The 19,295-nt window shown below is 43.4% G+C and overlaps 1 protein-coding gene across 2 annotated transcripts in view; it reads right to left on the bottom strand.

Moving 5' to 3' along the window:
* The window catches only part of KDM3B (lysine demethylase 3B), a 78,863-nt gene that overhangs the window by 7,595 nt on the left and 51,973 nt on the right, over positions 1–19,295 (bottom strand). The window contains exons 12-21 of one of the 2 annotated variants that reach the window (XM_054249828.2): positions 14,992–15,099; positions 13,331–13,458; positions 11,129–11,408; positions 10,742–10,864; positions 9,810–10,066; positions 5,376–5,642; positions 4,095–4,266; positions 2,412–2,502; positions 2,164–2,294; positions 863–982 (exon numbers count right to left, since the gene is read on the bottom strand). In XM_054249828.2, coding sequence (XP_054105803.1) covers positions 863–982; positions 2,164–2,294; positions 2,412–2,502; positions 4,095–4,266; positions 5,376–5,642; positions 9,810–10,066; positions 10,742–10,864; positions 11,129–11,408; positions 13,331–13,458; positions 14,992–15,099 — 1,677 coding nt within the window. The remainder of the gene's footprint in view (positions 1–862; positions 983–2,163; positions 2,295–2,411; positions 2,503–4,094; positions 4,267–5,375; positions 5,643–9,809; positions 10,067–10,741; positions 10,865–11,128; positions 11,409–13,330; positions 13,459–14,991; positions 15,100–19,295) is intronic. The other variant, XM_008985573.4, reaches the window with a different exon arrangement.

The following is a 19,295-nucleotide window of genomic DNA, read 5'->3' as shown; positions in this document are numbered from 1 at the left end:
TACAAAAATTAGCCAAGTGTGGTGGGACATGCATATAATCCCAGCTACTCGGGAGGCTGAGGAAGGAGAATAGCTTGAACGCAGGAGTTGCAGTGAGCCAAGATCATGCCACTGCACTCCAGCCTGTGTGACAGAGTAAGACTCTATCTCAAAAAAAAAAAAAAAAAGGCAAATGTAAAGCCAGGCATAGTGGTCTTGCCTGTAGGCCCTGTTACTTGGGAGGCTGAGGTGGGAGGAATACTTGAGCCCAGGAGTTTGAAGCCAGTCTGGGCAACATAGTAAGACTCTATCACAAAAAAAAAAAAAATTACCCCGAACCTTGAGATTATACTTACTTTCTTTTTTAAAAAAGTATCTCCTTTTTCTGAAATTTCCACAGTGAACATATACTAATTTTAACACTGAGATGGCAGAAAGTGCAAATACAATGCAATTCATTTGCATTTATGCAAATGAAGCAAAATATCACTTTTATGCTTCATTTCTATGAAGGTCCTCGCTTTATCATCTGTCATTCCACAGCTGACCTGACTGATAGGTTAGGTCAGAATTCTGTTTGCCCTTTCTTTATTCCTCTTTGTGAGGTTACAAAGTGGAGAAGGGCAACATTTCTAGAAAGAGAAAGACTCTAGTCAAAGATACACAAAGTAGTACTCTTCTCTACTAAAATCTTCCCCTTTATCTAGCAACATCCACTGGGAACCCACTTCCCATCAGGACTGGAAGAAACAAGAAAAAGCTACTAGGGGAATAAAACAAGAAAAAAGAAAAGCCACTGGACCTGACTAAGGATGAAAACACCCAACTGTATTCCCAAGACAAAGCCTCACCATTCTGAAGCAGTGGGTTCTAGAAATCATACCTTCATCATGAGCACCCTCCCCGATGGGAATCCCAACATACACCATCACATTAACCGCATCAGACACATCTAAGTGTAGATTTGTTGTACCAACTCTTCTATCTTCTGCTGTTATCAACCCTAAAGGAGAAAGGAAAATACGCAATCGGAAGAATCTACATCAATAATACATCTGAAAACATGCTCAAGGGTGTTCCTTCTATTGAGATGGAGTCTCGCTCTGTCAGCCAGGGTGGAGTGCAGTGTTGTGATCTTGGCTCACTGCAACTTCCACCTCCTGGGTTCAAGCAATTTTCCTGCCTCAGCCTCCCCAGTAGCTAGGATTACAGGCACATGCTACCACACTCGGCTAATTTTTGTATTTTTACTAGAGACAGGGTTTTGCCACGTTGGGTAGGCTGCTCTCATACTCCTAAGACCTCATGATTCGCCCGCCTCGGCCTCCCAAAGTACTGGGATTATAGGTGTAAGTTGCTGCGCCCCGCCCAAGACTTCACTCTCCTAAAATTAAGAAATCACTCTCATCTCCTTTATACTGTTTTAAGACTGATTTATTATTGACACTGTTTGGCCACTGAACAAAATCTACCTCCAAAAAATGATCTCTCCATGAAAAACAAAACAGGCTGGGTGTGGTGACTGACTCCTGTAATCCCAGCCCTTTGGCAAGAAGAGGCAGGTGGATCATCTGAGGTCAGGAGTTCAAGACCAGCCTAATTAACATGGAGAAACCCCATCTCTACTAAAAAAATACGGAAACTAGCTGGGCATAGTGGCGCATGACTGTAAATCCCAGCTACTTGGGAGGTTAAGGCAGGAGAATCACTTGAACCTGGGAGGCAGAGGTTGTGGTGAGCCAAGATTGCACCATTGCACTCTAGCCTGGGCAATAAGAGTGAAACTCTGTCTCAAAAAAAGAAAAGAAAAGAAAACCAGGTATGGGCATTAGGCATATTCAGATATAGCTGAGCTTTCACTGTGATTTAGGTCATCACTGGCCTTCCCAAAGCACTGGCTGGGTAGCATGACACCCAGACCTCTTCATTATTATTTTGTCAAGTCTCTTTAGACTTAAGAATATGGCTCCTTGGGTAGTTTTTGACAGGAAACTTCCTCACAACTGGAGACATGTAAGCTTATGGTCTGGGCCCACATGGATGTTATGAAACCCAGTATGACAAAAGCAAACCAGCACCTACCCAAAATAATCTCTACGCCTGACAGTGACCACAGATCTCCCTCTATAGTTGAAATAAGAACAATAGTTCCCCGAAAGAGCAATTTTAGTCTCTCCCTCATACCATAGGCGTTGTACATCTTGGGGCCCAGATCAGGCCTTACAAAGTAGCTAGGTAGCCTAGAGGCCAGATTGAGCCTGCCATCTCGTTTGGTATATTCTGGCAGAGGAAGGTTCTCCATCAGATCTTCAAACCTATAAAAGTGCAGGAAAGATGACTTAGCTTGTTATTAGGGAAGAAAGCCAAGAGACAAAGTTCACTTTTCTGTGATTACTTTGCGAAGGCTTCTGAAGATGAAACCAGTCACTAACCTCGTTGGCATCATGTCTCGAAAATCTTCCCCAGGAGGCCAGTCCTTGAGTTTGAGCACCATTGGCTGCCCATCTTCTGACCGTAGTCGTTCTGGAAGACAGAGAATACTCCTATAAACATCTGCTGGTTTGGCTGCTGTCCGATTTTCAACAATGACAAAAGTTTTAGGAGACTAACCTCTTATCTTTTTTTTTGAGATGGAGTCTTGCTCTGTTGCCTGGGCTGGAGTGCAGTGGCGTGATCTCAGCTCACTGCAACTTCCACTTCCCAGGTTCAAGTGATTCTCCCTGCCTCAGCCTCCTGAGTAGCTGGGATTACAGGCAACTGCCACCATGACAGGCTAATTTTTATATTTTTAGTAGAGACAGGGTTTCACCATGTTGACCAGGCTGGTCTTGAACTCCTGACCTCAGGTGTCTGCCCGCCTCGCCCTCCCAAAGTGCTGGGATTACAGGCGTGAGCCACTGCACCTAGCTTAGGAGACTAACCTCTTATTTCAGAGTTGTAAACTCCCGTAATGGACTAGGTGGGCTTTGTTTTCCTCACTCACTACTTCAGTATGTGTCATATTTTTCCATCTTACAGGGATTCTGTCCCCCTTCCTCAGAGGGAAAGTGCTCTGCACAGCCCATGGAATCACATGCTTAAGCCTAGGCATGCTCTGGGAGTCATGTAATTGCCATGTAAACTACATGGTTGGCACCAGGGAAGAATGTACCCCACCAAGTGGGTATAATTTATTTATTTATTTATTTTTTTTTTTTTGAGACGGAGTTTCGCTCTTGTTACCCAGGCTGGAGTGCAATGGCGCAATCTCGGCTCACCGCAACATCCGCCCCCTGGGTTCAGGCAATTCTCCTGCCTCAGCCTCCTGAGTAGCTGGGATTACAGGCACGTGCCACCATGCCCAGCTAATTTTTTGTAATTTTTAGTAGATATGGGGTTTCACCATGTTGACCAGGATGGTCTCGATCTCTTGACCTCGTGATCCACCCGCCTCGGCCTCCCAAAGTGCTGGGATTACAGGCTTGAGCCACCGCGCCCGGCCTAATTTATTTTTTTGTTGTTTTTATTTGTTTTTGAGATGGAGTTTCACTCTTGCTGCCCAGGCTGGATTGCAATGGCGTGACCTTGGTTTACTGCAATCTCCGCCTCCCAGGTTCAAGCGATTCTCCTGATTCGCCTCCTAAGTAGCTGGGATTACAGGTGCCTGCCACCCACTACACCTGGCTAATTTTTTTTTTTTTTTTTTTTAGTAGAGACACCACACATGGCCTTAATTTGGTTTTATTTGTGGTGCCATCTTGGCTCACTGCAACCTCTACCTCCTGGGTTCAAGCGATTTTCCTGCCTCAGCCTCCTGAGTAGCTGGGATTATAGGCACACACTACCACGCTGAGCTAATTTTTGTATTTTTACTAGAGACAGGGTTTCACCAAGTTGGGTGGGCTGGTCTGGAACTCCTGACCTCAGAGATCTATGCATCAACCTCTGAAAGGGCTGAAACTATAGGAGCGAGCCACTGCACCTGGCTGGCTGGCTGTATGTATGTATGTATTTATTTATTTATTCAAGTCCTCATTATGCTCCAGAATATAATTTATTATTCAAAGGCAGAGCTGGGCATATAGATCTTTATTTCCCAGTTTGCTATTACTGAACTAGGTATAAAAGCTACTTACTGCATATGATCTCGAAACCATCCCAGAAATCCCGAACTTTCACGTCGGAAATTATAGCACAGTTCCTGCAGTTCACCAAGTCCACATCCTGGTCTCCAAATTCCTGGCTAAAGGCTTCTGGCTTCCAGAGCTCAGACTTGAGCTTTTTATGTACCCCCGAAACCAGCACTGGCTATGAAAAACAAAAATATCCCAATCAGAGCAATCTAGGAAAAACTTCCAGCTCTAGGGCTGAGAGAGAAAGGAGGGTTTCCTGAGGAGGGCATCCTCTTCTCCAGGAAAGTTCTACTATTCTTTCCCAGTTTTATAATGCATGGATTTCCACATGTCAACTAAAGTGAAAGGAAATGCTTCTACTCTATTGTTATGCTTGATTCTCACCCTCAAGAAATCACTTCTGTTGCCCTAGTACCTGCCACTGTTTTAAGGTGAGAGAACAAATAGCTGACAAGTGCAACTTTGAGATTTGAAAATACTTCCTCATACTGAAAGTGACAATTCTATCCATGAGCTCCCCCTTCCTCAACACCTGCTAAAGTTTTTAAACTAGGGATTGTTAATCACACTATCAAAAAACTTGTGTGGCCTTAAAACATTTACTTAGAAAAAGTACTAAACCCTCCTCCTCCCCATGTTAAAATCACACTTAAGAATTTTTCTCTAAAGGTGTTATCAATACCAGATCACCACCTAACAGAAATTTCAACTGCCTTTTTAAGAACACAGAACTATATAGCTAAGAAACAAGAGGATGCATGGTGTTTTTAGGAATCTCCTTGATTTATTTATTTTTTTGAGGCAGAATCTTGCTCTGTCGCCCAGGCTAGAATTCAGTGGCATGATCTCGGCTCACTGCCACCTCTGCCTCCTGGGTCAAGTGATTCTCCTCCTCAGCCTCCTCAGCAGCTGGGATTACAGACGCCCACCACCATGCCCAGCTAGTTTTTTTGTATTTTTAGTAGAGATGGGGTTTCATCATGTTGGCCAGCCTGGTCTTGAACTCCTGACCTCAGATGATCTGCCTGCCTTGGCCTTCCAAAGTGCTAAGATTATAGGTGTGAGCCACGATGCCCAGCCATCTCCTTGCTTTTAAAAACCCAAGACAGTGCTCGCTTCGGCAGCACATATATTAAAAACCCAAGACAACTTGAAGTAGCAAGGCTATTATAATAACCTCACTATGTCTAAATCTCCCTGGCAGAAGGAGAGACCTGGAATTGTCCAGGTAGCTGTGGTAGGCAGGCAGACAGCTGGTCCTCGGAATGACTTGTTCTTGCTTACCTGACCTTGCTTCCAACACTCCCGGAAGATCTTCCAATTGTTTTTGTTGCTGGGATCATGGAGACACAGAAGCCTCCCATCACAGAGCCAGGAGTGAGAAGTATGGGGATCTAGCACATTTAACCCCATCACCATTTCCTTCACTTCCTTCTGGGTTTCAGTTAAGTTGCAGGCCCGCTTTGAAGCATCTGAGGTTTTCTTATTTTCTACCACTGAGGCAATGATGTGGTCAAGAAAGTTGGGTAGGCTGGCCTTGCTCTTCACTCCCTGCCAGACACAAATCCATCAGGTAAGCTTGACTGAAGCACCATGAGAATGGCATTCCAAAAACCGTCTCACAGTTGTATTCACAAGTAGTTCTGACCTATCTGATTAAATTCTACAAAAGTTATTAAAATGTCTTTTACAATTGGAAGGGGCTAAGAAGTCAACATCTTAAATTCCTTTATCCTTCATATTTTACCTTAACAATTAGGTAAGAAAGGAAAGTACCGAAAGATCCCTTCTGCCTTGAGAGATTTGAGTTCTAAGAAATACCTTTGGCAACAGCCATTAAGTGTACAAAGCACACATGCATGTGGACTGCAGGGATCATCAAATGCTGTAACTGAGTGAGAAAGATCATTTAGTTTTAGGGTTCTAAATTTTTCCTAATCAGCAGGCCCAGGGATACAATACTTCGATTAACTAACTGAAGTGACTTTATCAAGGCAGGGAGCACCTCAATGAAGGGTGTACCAGAGTGTCCAAGAGGAACTGTATATTCTGAAAGCAGTCTCTGACTCTCCAATTTTTCCCTCACTACTATCCCACTGAGAATCACTCACCTGTTTCAGCTGATGGGAAAGCTCAGGCTCAGAGATGAACGTGACATACCTACGGTCACAAAACTAAAGGTAGGGGAGCTTTTATAAACTGGATAATCCTATGCTTACAGTATTACTAATCCCTGTCTCTATAAAGTGTGTATAATCATGTAACATCATGGAAGAATCAGAAAAAGAACTGGTGGTATGATGAACAAATATACATAAAACAGTACCCAAAGTAATTGTTTTGTTTGCTTTTTAAAAGTTACTTATCCAGGCCAGGTGCAGTGACTCACACCTGTTATCCTAGCACTTTGGGAGGCTTAGGCGGGTGGATTACCTGAGGTCAGGAGTTCGAGACCAGCCTGGCCAACATGGTGAAACCCTGTGTCTACTAAAAATACAAAAATTAGCCAGGTATGGTGGCATGTGCCTGTAGTCCCAGATACTTGGGAGGCTGAGACAGGAGAATCGCCTGAACCCAGGAGGTGGAGACTGTAGTGAGCTGAAATCGTGCCACTGTACTCCAGCTTGGGCAACAGAGTGAGACTCCTTCTCAAAAAAAAAAAAAAAAAGTTACTTATCCAAAAGAGAAACAATCACCCACATATATAGGGCTCAATCACCCATAATTCATCACGTTTCAGCTGTCAATCATAAAATAGAACATGACTAGCTGGGTGTGGTTGCTCACACCTGTAATCTCAGCACTTTGGGAGGCTGAGGCGGGCAGATCACCTGAGGTCAGGAGTTCAAGACCAGCCAAGCCAACATGGTGAAACCGTCTTTTTGAAAAAATAAAAATAATATGACACATATTTATGTTTTCACTTGAAATGATTTGCAGATCATATAAACTGAAAATTAAAGAAACAAGGTGTAGAACATTTGTATAAAACGAGGAAAGCATACAGAGGATAATATCTCGAGGCAGCTGGGAGGCAAGGGTGTGAAGGAAACCTGTCACTCTAAACCTTTATACTATCTTTAATTAAATTAATCAATCAATTTTTGAGTTGTAGTCTCACTCTGTTGCCCAGGCTGGAGTGCAGTGGCGGTCTCGGCTCACTGCAACTTTCTTTCACCTCCCGGGCTCAAGTGATTCTCCTGCCTCAGCCTCCTGAGTAACTGGGATTACAGGCACATGCCACAATATCTGGCTAATTTTTTATTTTTAGTAGAGATAGGATTTCACCATGTTGGTCAGGCTGGTCTCGAACTCCCAATCTCAGGTGATCTGCCTGCCTCAGCCTCCCAAAGTATTGGTATTACAGGCATGAACCACTGCACCCAGCATCATTTATTTTTTTTTCAGACAATTCTCCCTCTGTTGCCCAGTGCGTGGTGCGATCTCGGCTCATTGCAACTTTCACCTCCCAGGTTCAGGCATTCTCCTGCCTCAGCCTCCCAAGTAGCTGGGATTACAAGCATGTGCCATCATGCCTGGCTAATTTTTCTATTTTTTAGTAGAGACAGGGTTTTGCTATGTTGGTCAGGCTAGTCTCGAGCTCCTGACCTCAAGTGATCTGTCTGCCTCAGCCTTCCAAAGTGCTGGGATTATAGGTGTTAGCCACTGTGCCTGGTTGCCTTTTTTCTTTTTGAGACGGAGTTTCACTCTTTTTGCCCAGGCTGGAGTGCAATGGCATGATCTTGTCTCATCGCAACCTCAGCCTCCAGGGTTCAAGCGATTGTCCTGCCTCAGCCTCGCATGTAGCTGGGATCACAGGCACTCACCACCTGGCCCAGCTAATTTTGTATTTTTAATAGAGATGGGGTTTCTCCATGTTGGTCAGCCTGGTCTTGAACTCCTGACCTCAGGTAATCCGTCCGCCTCTGCCTCCGCCTCCCAAATTACTGAAATTACAGGCATAAGCCACCATGCCCCGCCTCTTTTCTGTCTTTTAGATGTTGTACCTTGTGAATGCATTCATTCAATAAATGCTTACTAAACACGACTGGATAAAACACCATGGCCCTAGGGATAAACTATAGAATAAAACAGGAAAAAATGCCTTTAGGAGAGGCAAGAGACAGAAAATAAAACACACAATAGGTCAGATGGTAATGAGTGCTATGAAAAAAATAAAGCAGAGAAAATAGATATGTGCAGAGGAGACAGTGTGATGGAATTTTAGAAAGCGTGATGTACAAAGTAAGGGTTACTGAGAGTAACATTTCAGGAGGTAGGTGAGGGAGCTGATGATGAAGCAAGCAAGGGGGTTACATGGGAAAGAAATTCTAGGTAGAGGAAATAACAAGTGCAAAGGCTCTGAAGAGGGAGCATGCCTGGCCAGGTTGAAACAAGAGCAAGAAGGTGGGTGTGGCTGGAACGGAGTGAACAGGACAGAGCGTGGTAGTTGAAGTCACAGAGGTGAGGGGAAGAGGAACAGATAAGGCTACAGCCTCATAGTCCAGGTGCGTATTCTATTCATCTGTAAGCACTATAAGGATTCTGCTCTTCTTATGACAGAAAGAGGAAGCCCTTGGAGGATTTCAGGCAGAGGTGATATGATCTGACATATATTTTATTATTTTTTTCTTTTCATTCTTTTAAAATTTTTATTTCTTAATAAAAAGCCTCCAGTGGGATGACTTATATTTTAAAAGGACCACTCTAGCTACTGTGTTGAAAATACATTGTTGGCTGGGTGTGGTGGCGCGTGCCTGTAGTCCCAGCTACTCGGGAGGCTGAGGCTGGGGGATCTCAAGTCCAGGAGTTCTGGGCTGTAGCGCGCTATATGCTGATCGGGTGTCTACACTAAGTGCAGCATCAATATGGTGACCTCCTGGGAGCGGGAAACCACCAGGTTGCCTAAGGAGGGGTGAACCAGCCTAGGTTGGAAATGGAGCAGGTCAAAACTCCCGTGCTGATCAGTAGTGGGATCACACATGTGAATAGCTACTGCACTTCAGCCTGGGCAACATAGTAAGACCCCATCTCAAAAAAAAAGAAAATACACTGTTGATTGTGAAGGGCAGGAACAAGGAGACCTGTAAGGAATTTATTGCAAAAACTTAGGCAAGATGTTAGCTCAGACCAGAGAGAAAGCAATAGAGCTGATGAAAAATAACTGGATTCTGAATATAGTTGCAAGATCAAATTTGAAAGGATGTGCTAACAAATTAGATATGAACGGTAGGACAGGTGATTCCCAAATGATTCTAAGATTTCTGGTGCAAGCAATCAGAAGGACAGAGATGCCACTGACCAGTTAAGAGAAAACTAAGGAGAAGCAGGCTTATGATCAGAAGATCAGGAGTTCAGGCTTAACATGCATTAAGCGTTTCAGGTTATCTATTAGATATCCAAGAGACTACAATACAAATGTACTATCCAGGTTAAAAAAAAACCCTGCTATTATCAAGAAAATCAATCAATCATTATATTAACTTTTCTCTGATGACTGAAAAACTTCAAATTCTCAACTTTTACTGACTTCCTAACATGGTACAAAGGTTCACTACTTAAAAAGATCTCAAACATTCCCAAAACTTTAGAGACCTTGTCAGTTTGACAATGTAGAGAACACAAATCACCCATGTGCCCTCTAACCCAATTATCAGATCTCTGACGGTTCTTTCATGGAAAGACAGCAAAGGCTAGAGTTGCAGAGAGGACACTTACTGCTGAGGATGTAGAGAAGACCGGGGGGAAAGGTATGCCTGTGTCCAAAGGGGTTTGAGGAAGTTTTCCAGGCCCGGAGTGAAGGAGGTCTCGAAGGCTAGAGCCTTCGGTTTTATTGTTGGAGGCAGTGGGACCCAGCAACAGACTGTTAAAAAGCTTTGGAGTCAACGGAGAGACCTTTGCAGTGGAGTTGAATGAGTCCAGCCCAAAGGGTGAATGAGACTCTTTATTGAGCACCGACCTCAGGGACCCTGCTTCTGTAAGAACATAACCAGGAATAACATTAGGTACAAAAAGGAATACCCAGCACACAACTGACTCCTAAAAATCAGTCACGTGGTTAGAAGGAAAGATTCTCTCCCTTCCCCTGCACCCCCCAAACTGTGTATGCTCTGTTTGGGTCTAGCCTGACAAGCTATAATTACAAGAGGTCTCACAGCCAAGAAGCTCTCCTACTACTTCTTTACCAAATCTGAATTTCAAACTCCCTTTTGTTCTCATCCATCTTTCATCTCCCTTACTTTCTAAGACAGTGTTTCAAGTGGATCTCCAGAATACCTGTACTGAAGTCACTGGGAGTGCTTGTTAAAAATGGAGATCATTACCCCCAGAGATTCTGGTTTCATAGTTCTGGGTAAGGCACGGGAATCTGCATTTTAAACCATTTCCCAGGTGATTCTTGTGTCCACTGAAAACTTCTACTCTAAGTCTAGCTCTCAATCCTGGCTGCATAACAGAACCATCTGAGAACTTGTTAAAAACCATGTATGTGGCCGGGCACAGTGGCTCACGCCTGTAATCCCAGCACTTTGGGAGGCCAAGGTGGGCAGATCACCTGAGGTCAGGAGTTCGAGACCAGCCTGACCAACATGGAGAAACCCTGTCTCTACTAAAAATACAAAAAAAAATCAGCCAGGTGTGGTGGTGCATGCCTGTAATTCCAGCTACTTGGGAGGCTGAGGCAGGAGAATTGCTTGAACCCAGTAGGCAGAGGTTGTGGTGAGCTGAGATCGTGCCATTGTACTCCAACCTGGGCAACAAGAGCGAAACTGCTTCTGGAAAAAAAAAAAAAAAAAACCTTGTATAAATTCTGACTAAGGAGGTCTAGGGTAGGCAGGGTAAAGCCCAGGCATGTGCCTTTTTAGAGAAGCTCCATTTCTATAAAGAAGTTGAAAGACAGCCCTTCATTTTTATGTGATCAGCCAGAGAAAGCAAGTGGCACGTTTCATTAATTGGATGGTAATGTGTGAGTTCAAAGAATCCTGGAACAAACTCTTGAGTTCCACCACAGGCAGAGCAGAGGTTTGTATGCATCTCACCTTTTGTTTCTTCTTTAGCTTTCTGGGTTGCTAAATCTGCCAACCAGTGCAGGGCGGAGGAAGGTGGGGCCATGTCAGGGCAAGGAGGCCTGATGGCTTTCAGTTCACTATTGCTATTTGATGCTGAACTGTCTGTTTTCAGAGGTTCTTCAGATCTGATGTCAGTGCTGTCGGCTTTGGGAACATGGTCCGGCTCTGGAGTTGTTACTGCTGCCAGTCCTCCTCCGCCTGAGAAGGTAGTTTCGTTTCCAGAAGAGGCACTAGGGTTTATACTAGGAAGCTAAAACACAGAAGGTCAACATGATTAGAGTGCTGGCCTTGACAACACAACTAGTAATGGCTTCCCATACTAAATAGGTCTGGGAAGAATTATCTGTGCCATAAACTGGCGTTTCATACATTCTTTAATTCAAAATATATTTATTGAGTCATACAACATGCCAGAAACCAGGCTATGTTCTGTGATCAGTGAACAAGGCTTGAAGTTTGCAATCTAGAATAAAGACTTAGCATGTCTGACACAATTTATACAATGGCAAATTGGTAATTTAAATGACCATAGTACTATTCTTAGGATTATATAACATAGTATATGCAAAGGGCTTAGCATGGTTCTGACACACATATATGCTAAATAAATGTTTATTACTCTATTATTGATTTTTCCAAATAATTTATTCTATCTAGAATATTTACATACTCTACTTGGTCAACTCTACTGAAAATATATCTTGAGACCCCTCAGCATTAATCCCTGTGCCTCTTATCATCAGCAATATGTTATAGCAGTGTTGCCAGAAAGGCCTTGGAATGTAAGCAGTTGGTTGTAGGTCAGGAGTTCAAAACCAGCCTGGCCAATATGGTGAAACCCTGTCTCTACTAAAATACAAAAAATTAGCCGGGCATGGTGGCTCATGCTTGTTTGTAATCCCAGCTTCTCAGGAGGCTAAGGCAGGAGAATCACTTGAACCCAGGAGGCAGAGGTTGCAGTGAGCCAAGATTGCACCACTGAGCTCCAGTTGGGTGACAGGGTGAGACTCTGTCAAAACAAAACAAAACAAAAAAAAACAGGCCAAGTGCAGTGGATCACGCCTATAATCCCAGAATCTTAGGAGTCTGAAGTGGATGGACCACTTGATGTCAGGAGTTTGAGACCAGCCTGAGCGACATGGTGAAACTCTGTCCCTACTAAATATACAAAACTTAGCCGGGTGTGGTGGCACATGTCTGTAATACCAGCTACTCAGGAGGCTGAGGCACGAGAACCACTTGAATCTGGGAGGCAGAGGTTGCAGTGAGCCAACATCACGCCACTACTAGTCTCTAGCTTGGGCAACAGAGTGAGACTGTCTCAAAACAAAAACTGACAGAGCAATGTGAAAACCATTGTCTCTGAACCCAACTCAGTGAACCAATCTTCATATTTCTGTCTTCCGTACCTGAGATGAATCCAGTGATATGGACTATGTATCATCTCAGATAAGACTCAAGAAGACCAGTAGTATTCTAAGCAACCTTTTCTATATTCTTTACCCATACAAAAACCCTGAGGTATACATCTTGACAAGATGCTAAGAATCTCTTTGTGCTATTAGTCAACCTTGAACTGGTTTAAAGACGAATGAAGGTTGAGTGTGGTGGCTCACGCCTGTAATCCCAGCAGGCCCAGCATGGTGGCTCATGCCTGTAATCCCAGAACTTTAGGAGGCTGAGGCAGGTGAATCATGAGATCAAGAGATCAAGACCATCCTGGTCAACATGGTGAAACCCTGTCTCTACTAAAAAATTACAAAAATTAGCTGGTTGTAGTGGTGTGTGCCTGTAGTCCCAGCTACTCGAGAGGCTGAGGCAGGAGAATTGCTTGAACCCGGGAGGCAGAGGTTGCAACCAAGATTGCTTGTACCCGGGAGGTGGAGACAAGATTGCACCACTGCACTCCAGCCTGGCACCTGGCAACAGAGCAAGACTCTGTCTCCAAAAAAAAAAAAAAAAAAAAGATGAATGAAGAGAAACTGTACCAATAAGGAATAATTAAATAATCCTTTGAGTTAAGTTCTTTGAGCTCTCTCTAGAAAGGCTTCCCCATCCCCTAATTCCCCCGGAATCCTATAGTAGCCTGGCATAACAGAGCTGAAAAGAGGGCATTTCCTGGTACAGAAATCTTTAAGCTTCATTTAGTTATATCCACTCACACCAGTTTACCTGTGACATCCCATTGGTGACGGCAGGTCTTAGCACAGATTTGTTCTGTCGACTGATACACGGGCAGTTTGCTTTAATTCCCCATTTGCCCCGGGCAGCATGTACCATGTCTCCAATATTGTAAAGAGCTGGGAAAAAAGGTAACAATAAAAATAACACCAGAATACTCGTATATGCCACATATTGTGCTAAGAGTCTTCTTTACATTATTTTTCTGAATCCTTACCACATTTCAATGAGGTAGCTTTTTTTTTTTTGAGACGAAGTCTCTCTCTGTCACCCAGGCTGGAGTGCAGTGGCATGATCTTGGCTCACTGCAATCTCCACCTCCTGGGTTCAAGCAATTCTCCTGTCTCAGCCTCCTGAGTAGCTGGGACTACACGCTAATGCCACCACGCCCGGCTAATTTTTTTGTATTTTTGGTAGAGATGGGGTTTCACTGTGTTAGCCAGGATGGTCTCAGTATCCTGACCTTGTGATCTGCCCACCTTGGCCTCCCAAAGTGCTGGGATTACAGGTGTGAGCCACTGTGCTCAGCCAGGTAGCTGCTTTTATCTTCAATTTTTGATGATCTAACTGAGACAGAGAAGTTAGGTCATTTGCTCAAGTACAGAAAGCTGGTAAATGGAAGCACTTAAACACTTTAGTCCAGGTTTATCTACCCCTAAAGTTCTGTTACTTTTAAGCACTAAGCTACACTCCTTTCCCTCATCTAGTAAACATTAACATGGTGTCCTCCAGGAGAAACTCTAGGGGTAGATTTTTCAGTGTTCAAGAGTGTAAACATTTTAGCTGGATTTTTACAAGCCTAAAACCATAAGTCTTTCTGAAAGCCTAGGGCACTGGCTTTTTCATTCTGGCTTCCCAAAGTGCTGGGATTACAGGTGAGTCACTGAGTCCAACCTGAGGTATAATTTATAAAGAATAAATTCCAGCCAACCACAGGAATGTGAAATGATATCTGGAAACAAAATTAGTTCCTCTGATCAGAAATGGGGAGTAGAGTGTGCAGTGGCCACATGCACACTAAAACACATCGAAAGATCCAAATTTGGCTGAGCATGGTTGCTCATGCCTTTACTCCCGGGGAGGTCAAGGAGGGAGGATCTCTTGAGGCCAGGAATTCAAGGCTGCAGAAATCTATGATCACACTACTGCACTCCAGTCTGGATGACAGAGCAGACCATGTCTCTTACAAAAACAATAATAATAAAGATCCAAATTCTCAGAGAAATCTGATGATGCTTAAAAGAAAAAATCAGGCTAAGATAAAACATTTTGGGCCGGGCACGGTGGCTCATGCCTGTAATCCCAGCACTTTGGGAGGCCGAGGCAGGTGGATCACGAGGTCAAGAGATCGAGACCATCCTGGTCAACATGGTGAAACCCTGTCTCTACTAAAAATATGAAAAATTAGCTGGACATGGTGGTGCACACCTGTAATCCCAGCTACTCGGGAGGCTGAGGCAGGAGAATTGCCTGAACCCAGGAGGTGGAGGTTGCAGTGAGCCGAGATCGCTCCATTGCACTCCAGCCTGGGTAACAAGAGCGAAACTCTGTCTCAAAAAAAAAAAAAAAAAAAAAATCAAAATTTTTACGTTGTATGGCTATCTCAACTAAAAACATTTCTTCCACCAAATCTAAAAAAGGAATTTCCTTACCTGTGCCAGGAATAATTTGTGTGGGCATGAGATTCTCTGGTTCGTGGGACTGTCCCTTTGCACACTTCAACCAGGAGAAAACTTCTTCATCACCCATCTCTTCCGTCTCTGAAATAAAAATGAATGATTTCACTTATTTTATAAGGGTCACAAAATGGATCCTTCTGAGTGGGAGTTTCAGAACCCCGAAGGCCAAATAGCTAATCTAAAAAAACAAAAAGCCCCTGCTTTTCTGAAATTTTATTTATTTACTTATTATTATTTTTTCTTTTTTGGGGTCCCTCCAGCTTAGCTTTACTGCATTTATTTACTTATTTTTGAGACAAGGTCTAGCTCTATCATCCATGCTGGAGACTAGTGGCTTGATCTTGGCTCACTAAAACCTCCGTCTCTCTGGCTTAAGCCATCCTCCCACCCTAGCCTGCAGAGTAGCTGGGACTACAGGAGTGCACCATCACCTCTGAATAATTTTTGTATTTTTTTGTAGAGATGGAGTTTTGCCATGTTGCCCAGGCTGTTCTCGAACTCCTGGGCTCAAGTTCCTGGTCCTGCCTTGGCTTCCCAAAGTGCTGGGATTATAGGCATGAGTCACTGTGCCCAACCTGAGGTATAATTTATAAATAAATTCAACAATTTAAAGTGTTTGCCTTAGTGAGTTTAGAGAAACTGAATGAACAACTACGATAATCACGACACAGAAACTTTCTATTCCATCTCCAAAAGTTCTCTCAGGCTCTTTGCAGTCAAGTCAATTCTCTTTCCTCAAGCCCTGGCCATCAGTGATCAACTTTATAATACTAGAAGCATGCAGGATGCAGTCATTTGTGTTGGGTTTCCTTCACTTAGCATAATGCTTTTGAGACTCATCTATACTGTTGTATTAGTAATTCATTCCTTTTTATAGCTGAGTAGTATTCCATGGTATGAATGTACCATGACTTGTTTATCTATTGATCAGCTGGTGAACATTTGGACTGTTTCCAATTTTTGGCTATCATAAAAAAAGCTGCTATATGGCTGGATGCAGTGGCTCACGCCTGTAATCCCAGGACTTTGGGAGGCTGAGGTAGGCCCAGGAACTTGAGCCCAAGAGTTTGAAACCAGCCTGGACAACATGGCAAAACACTCTCTCTACAAAAAAAAAAAAAAAAAAAAAAAAAAAACAACAAAACTTAGCCGAGCATGGTGGTGCATAGCCTCTCAGCTACTTGAGAGGCTGAGGTAGGAGGATTGTTTGTGCCTGGGAGGCAGAGGCAGGAGTGAGCAGAGATCGCTCCATTGTGCTCCAGCCTGGGCAACAGAGAGATCCTGTCTCAAAAACAAACAAATAAAGCAGCTATAAACATTCATGTATAGGTCTTTTTGTGGAAATGTTTTCATTTCTCTTGTAAATACCTAGCAGTGAGATGCCATGTCATATGGTAAATTTTAGTTTTATAATTTTGTAGGAAATGACCTTATTGCTTTCCAAAGTGATGGTACCAATCTGCATTCCTACCAGCAATATTTAAGAGATCTACTTCCTCCACATCCTTGATAATACTTGATACTGTCAGTTTTAAAAATTTTAGCCATTCTAGTAGACATAATGATTTCTCATTACGGTTTTAACTTGTATTTCCCTAATGAATAATTTATTCCACATACTTATCTGCCATTGATCTATCTTTTCTGATGAGGTATCTGTTCAAATCTTTTTAAAACCAGCTTGGGCTGGCATGGTGGTTCACACCTGTAGTCCCCAGCACTTTGGGAGGCCAAAGTGGAAGAATTAATTGAGCGTAATAGTTAAAGACCAGCATGGGCAACACAGTGAGACCCCATTTCTCCAAAACCAAACCAAAACAGAACATCAATAACAAAAGAATGGGCTTGTTTGCCCAGGCTGGCGTCAAACTCCTGCTGGCCTCTAGAGATCCTTCTGTCTTAGCCTCCCAAGTAGCTGGGATTATAGGTGTGCATCACTATGCCCAGTAGCTTTTCATTTTCTCTTTTTTTGGAGACAGGGTCTCACTCTGTCACCCAGACTGAAGTGCAACGGCTCATTGCTGCCTCACTGCAGCCTCAACCTCCCAGGGTTAAATGATTCTCCCACCTCAGCCTCCTGAGTAGCTGGGACCACAGGTGCAAGCCACCACATCTCACTAACTTAAAAAAATTTTTTTTTGTAGAGATGAGGTCTCTCTATGTTGCCTAGGCTGGTCTTGACCTCCTGGGTTCAAGCAATGCCACTGCCTTGGCCTTCGAAAATGCTCAGATTACAGGTATGAGCCACAATCTCAGAACTCTGGGGGGTGGAGGTGGGCGGATCACCTGAGGTCAGAAATTCGAGACCAGCCTGGCCAACAGGGTGAAAACTTGCCTCTACTAAAAATACAAAAAAATTGTCCAGGCGTGGTGCTGGGCGCCTCTAATCCCATCTGCTCGGGAGGCTGAGGCAGGAGAATCACCTGAACCCAGGAGGTGGAGGTTGCAGTGAGCTGAGCTCGTGCCACTGCACTCCAGCCTGGGTGACAGAGAGAGACTCTGTCTCAAAAAAAAAAAATTTATTGGCATAATAATGTTCGTAATTTTACTTATCATTTTAATGTCTAAAATATCTATATTGAGATCCTTGCATTCTTTTTATTATTATTATTTTAAAGAGATAGGGTCTCACTATGTTCATCCACTGGCCTCAAACTCCTGGGCTAAAGTGATCCTCCCACCTAAGACTCTCAAGTAGATGAGATTATAGGCACATGCCACCATGCCTGCATCTCTCATTCTCTCATTTGGTAAACTACACCTTCTCTTTTTTATCATCTAGGCAGAAGCTTAGTAAATATAAAATATCTCTTTTTCTCATTTATAATCTTCTTTTAAAAGTTAATTGTTTAACTTTTTTTTGAGATGGGGTTGCATTGTCACCCAGGCTGGAGTGCAGTGGTGCACTCACAGCTCACTGCAGCCTCAACCTTCTGAGTTTAAATGATCCTCCCCCATCAGCCTCCAAGTAGTTGGAACCACAGTAGTTGCATGCCACAAAGCCGAGCTAATTTTTAAATTTTTTGTAGAGACAGAAGTCTTGCTCTGTTGCCCAGGCTGGTCTTGAACTCCTGGATTCAAGTAATCCCCACCTTGACCTCTCAAAGTATTGGGATTGCAGGCGCGAGGCACCGAACCCAGCGAGTCCCATTTCTTTTTGGTTTCATTTTTCCCATCTTCTTTTGAATTATTGCATATTTTTTGTGATTTGATTTTGCTTTCCACTTTGGACTTATTAGCTATATGTCTTTTTTTTTTGAGACGGAGTTTTGCTCGTTACCCAGGCTGGAGTGCAGTGGCGCGATCTCGGAGTTGCAGCTCACTGCAACCTCTGCCTCCTGGGTTCAGGCAATTCTCCTGCCTCAGCCTCCTGAGTAGCTGGGATTACAGGCACGCGCCACTATGCCCAGCTAATTTTTTGTATTTTTAGTAGAGACAGGGTTTCACCCTGGATGTTGACCAGGATGGTCTCGATCTGTTGACCTCGTGATCCACCCGCCTTGGCCTCCCAAAGTGCTGGGATTACAGGTGTGAGCCACCACACCCGGCATGTCTTTGTTTTTAAGTGGTTGCTTTAGCATTTTCAGTATTAATCTTTAACTTTGATCAGAGTCTTCAAATATTAATTTCACTTTACATTTAGTGTAAGATCCTTACAAAACTATACTTCCATTTTCCCTCTTTTCCTCTGTGCTACTATTATGTATCTGAATTTTACATATATTATAAACCCCACAATACATTGTTGCTACTTTTGCCTTTTATTTTTTTTGAGACTGAGTCTCGCTCTGCTGCCAGGCTGGAGAGTGCAGTGGCGCAATCTCGGCTTACTGTAACCTCTGCCTTCTAGGGTCAAGTGATTCTCCTGTCTCAGCCTCCCAGGTAGCTGGGACTACAGGCATGTGCCACCACACTCAGCTAATTTTTTATATTTTAGTAGAGATGGGGTTTTACCATGTTGTCCGGGTGGTCTTGATCTCCTGACCTCTGATCTGCCTGCCTTGGCCTCCCAACGTGCTGGGATTACAGGTGTGAGCCACCACACTCGGCTTATTTTTGCTTTTAAACAATTAACTGTTAAAAAGATTATAAATGAGAAAAAGAGATCTTTTCTATTTACTCATATATACCATGTAAGATGTTCTTCATTACTTTGTATAAGTTCTTATTTCCATATCACATCATTGTCTTCTGCCTGAATGATTACCTTTAACTTTAGTATATTGTGGAATCTGTTGGTGGTGCATTCTATCAGCTTTTCTTGGTCTGAGAACAGA

The sequence above is a fragment of the Callithrix jacchus genome, chromosome 2, assembly GCF_049354715.1.
Source record: "Callithrix jacchus isolate 240 chromosome 2, calJac240_pri, whole genome shotgun sequence".
Taxonomy (NCBI): domain Eukaryota; kingdom Metazoa; phylum Chordata; class Mammalia; order Primates; family Cebidae; genus Callithrix; species Callithrix jacchus.
Note: the sequence above shows the minus strand (reverse complement) of the source record. Positions and strands in the feature narration are given on the sequence as shown.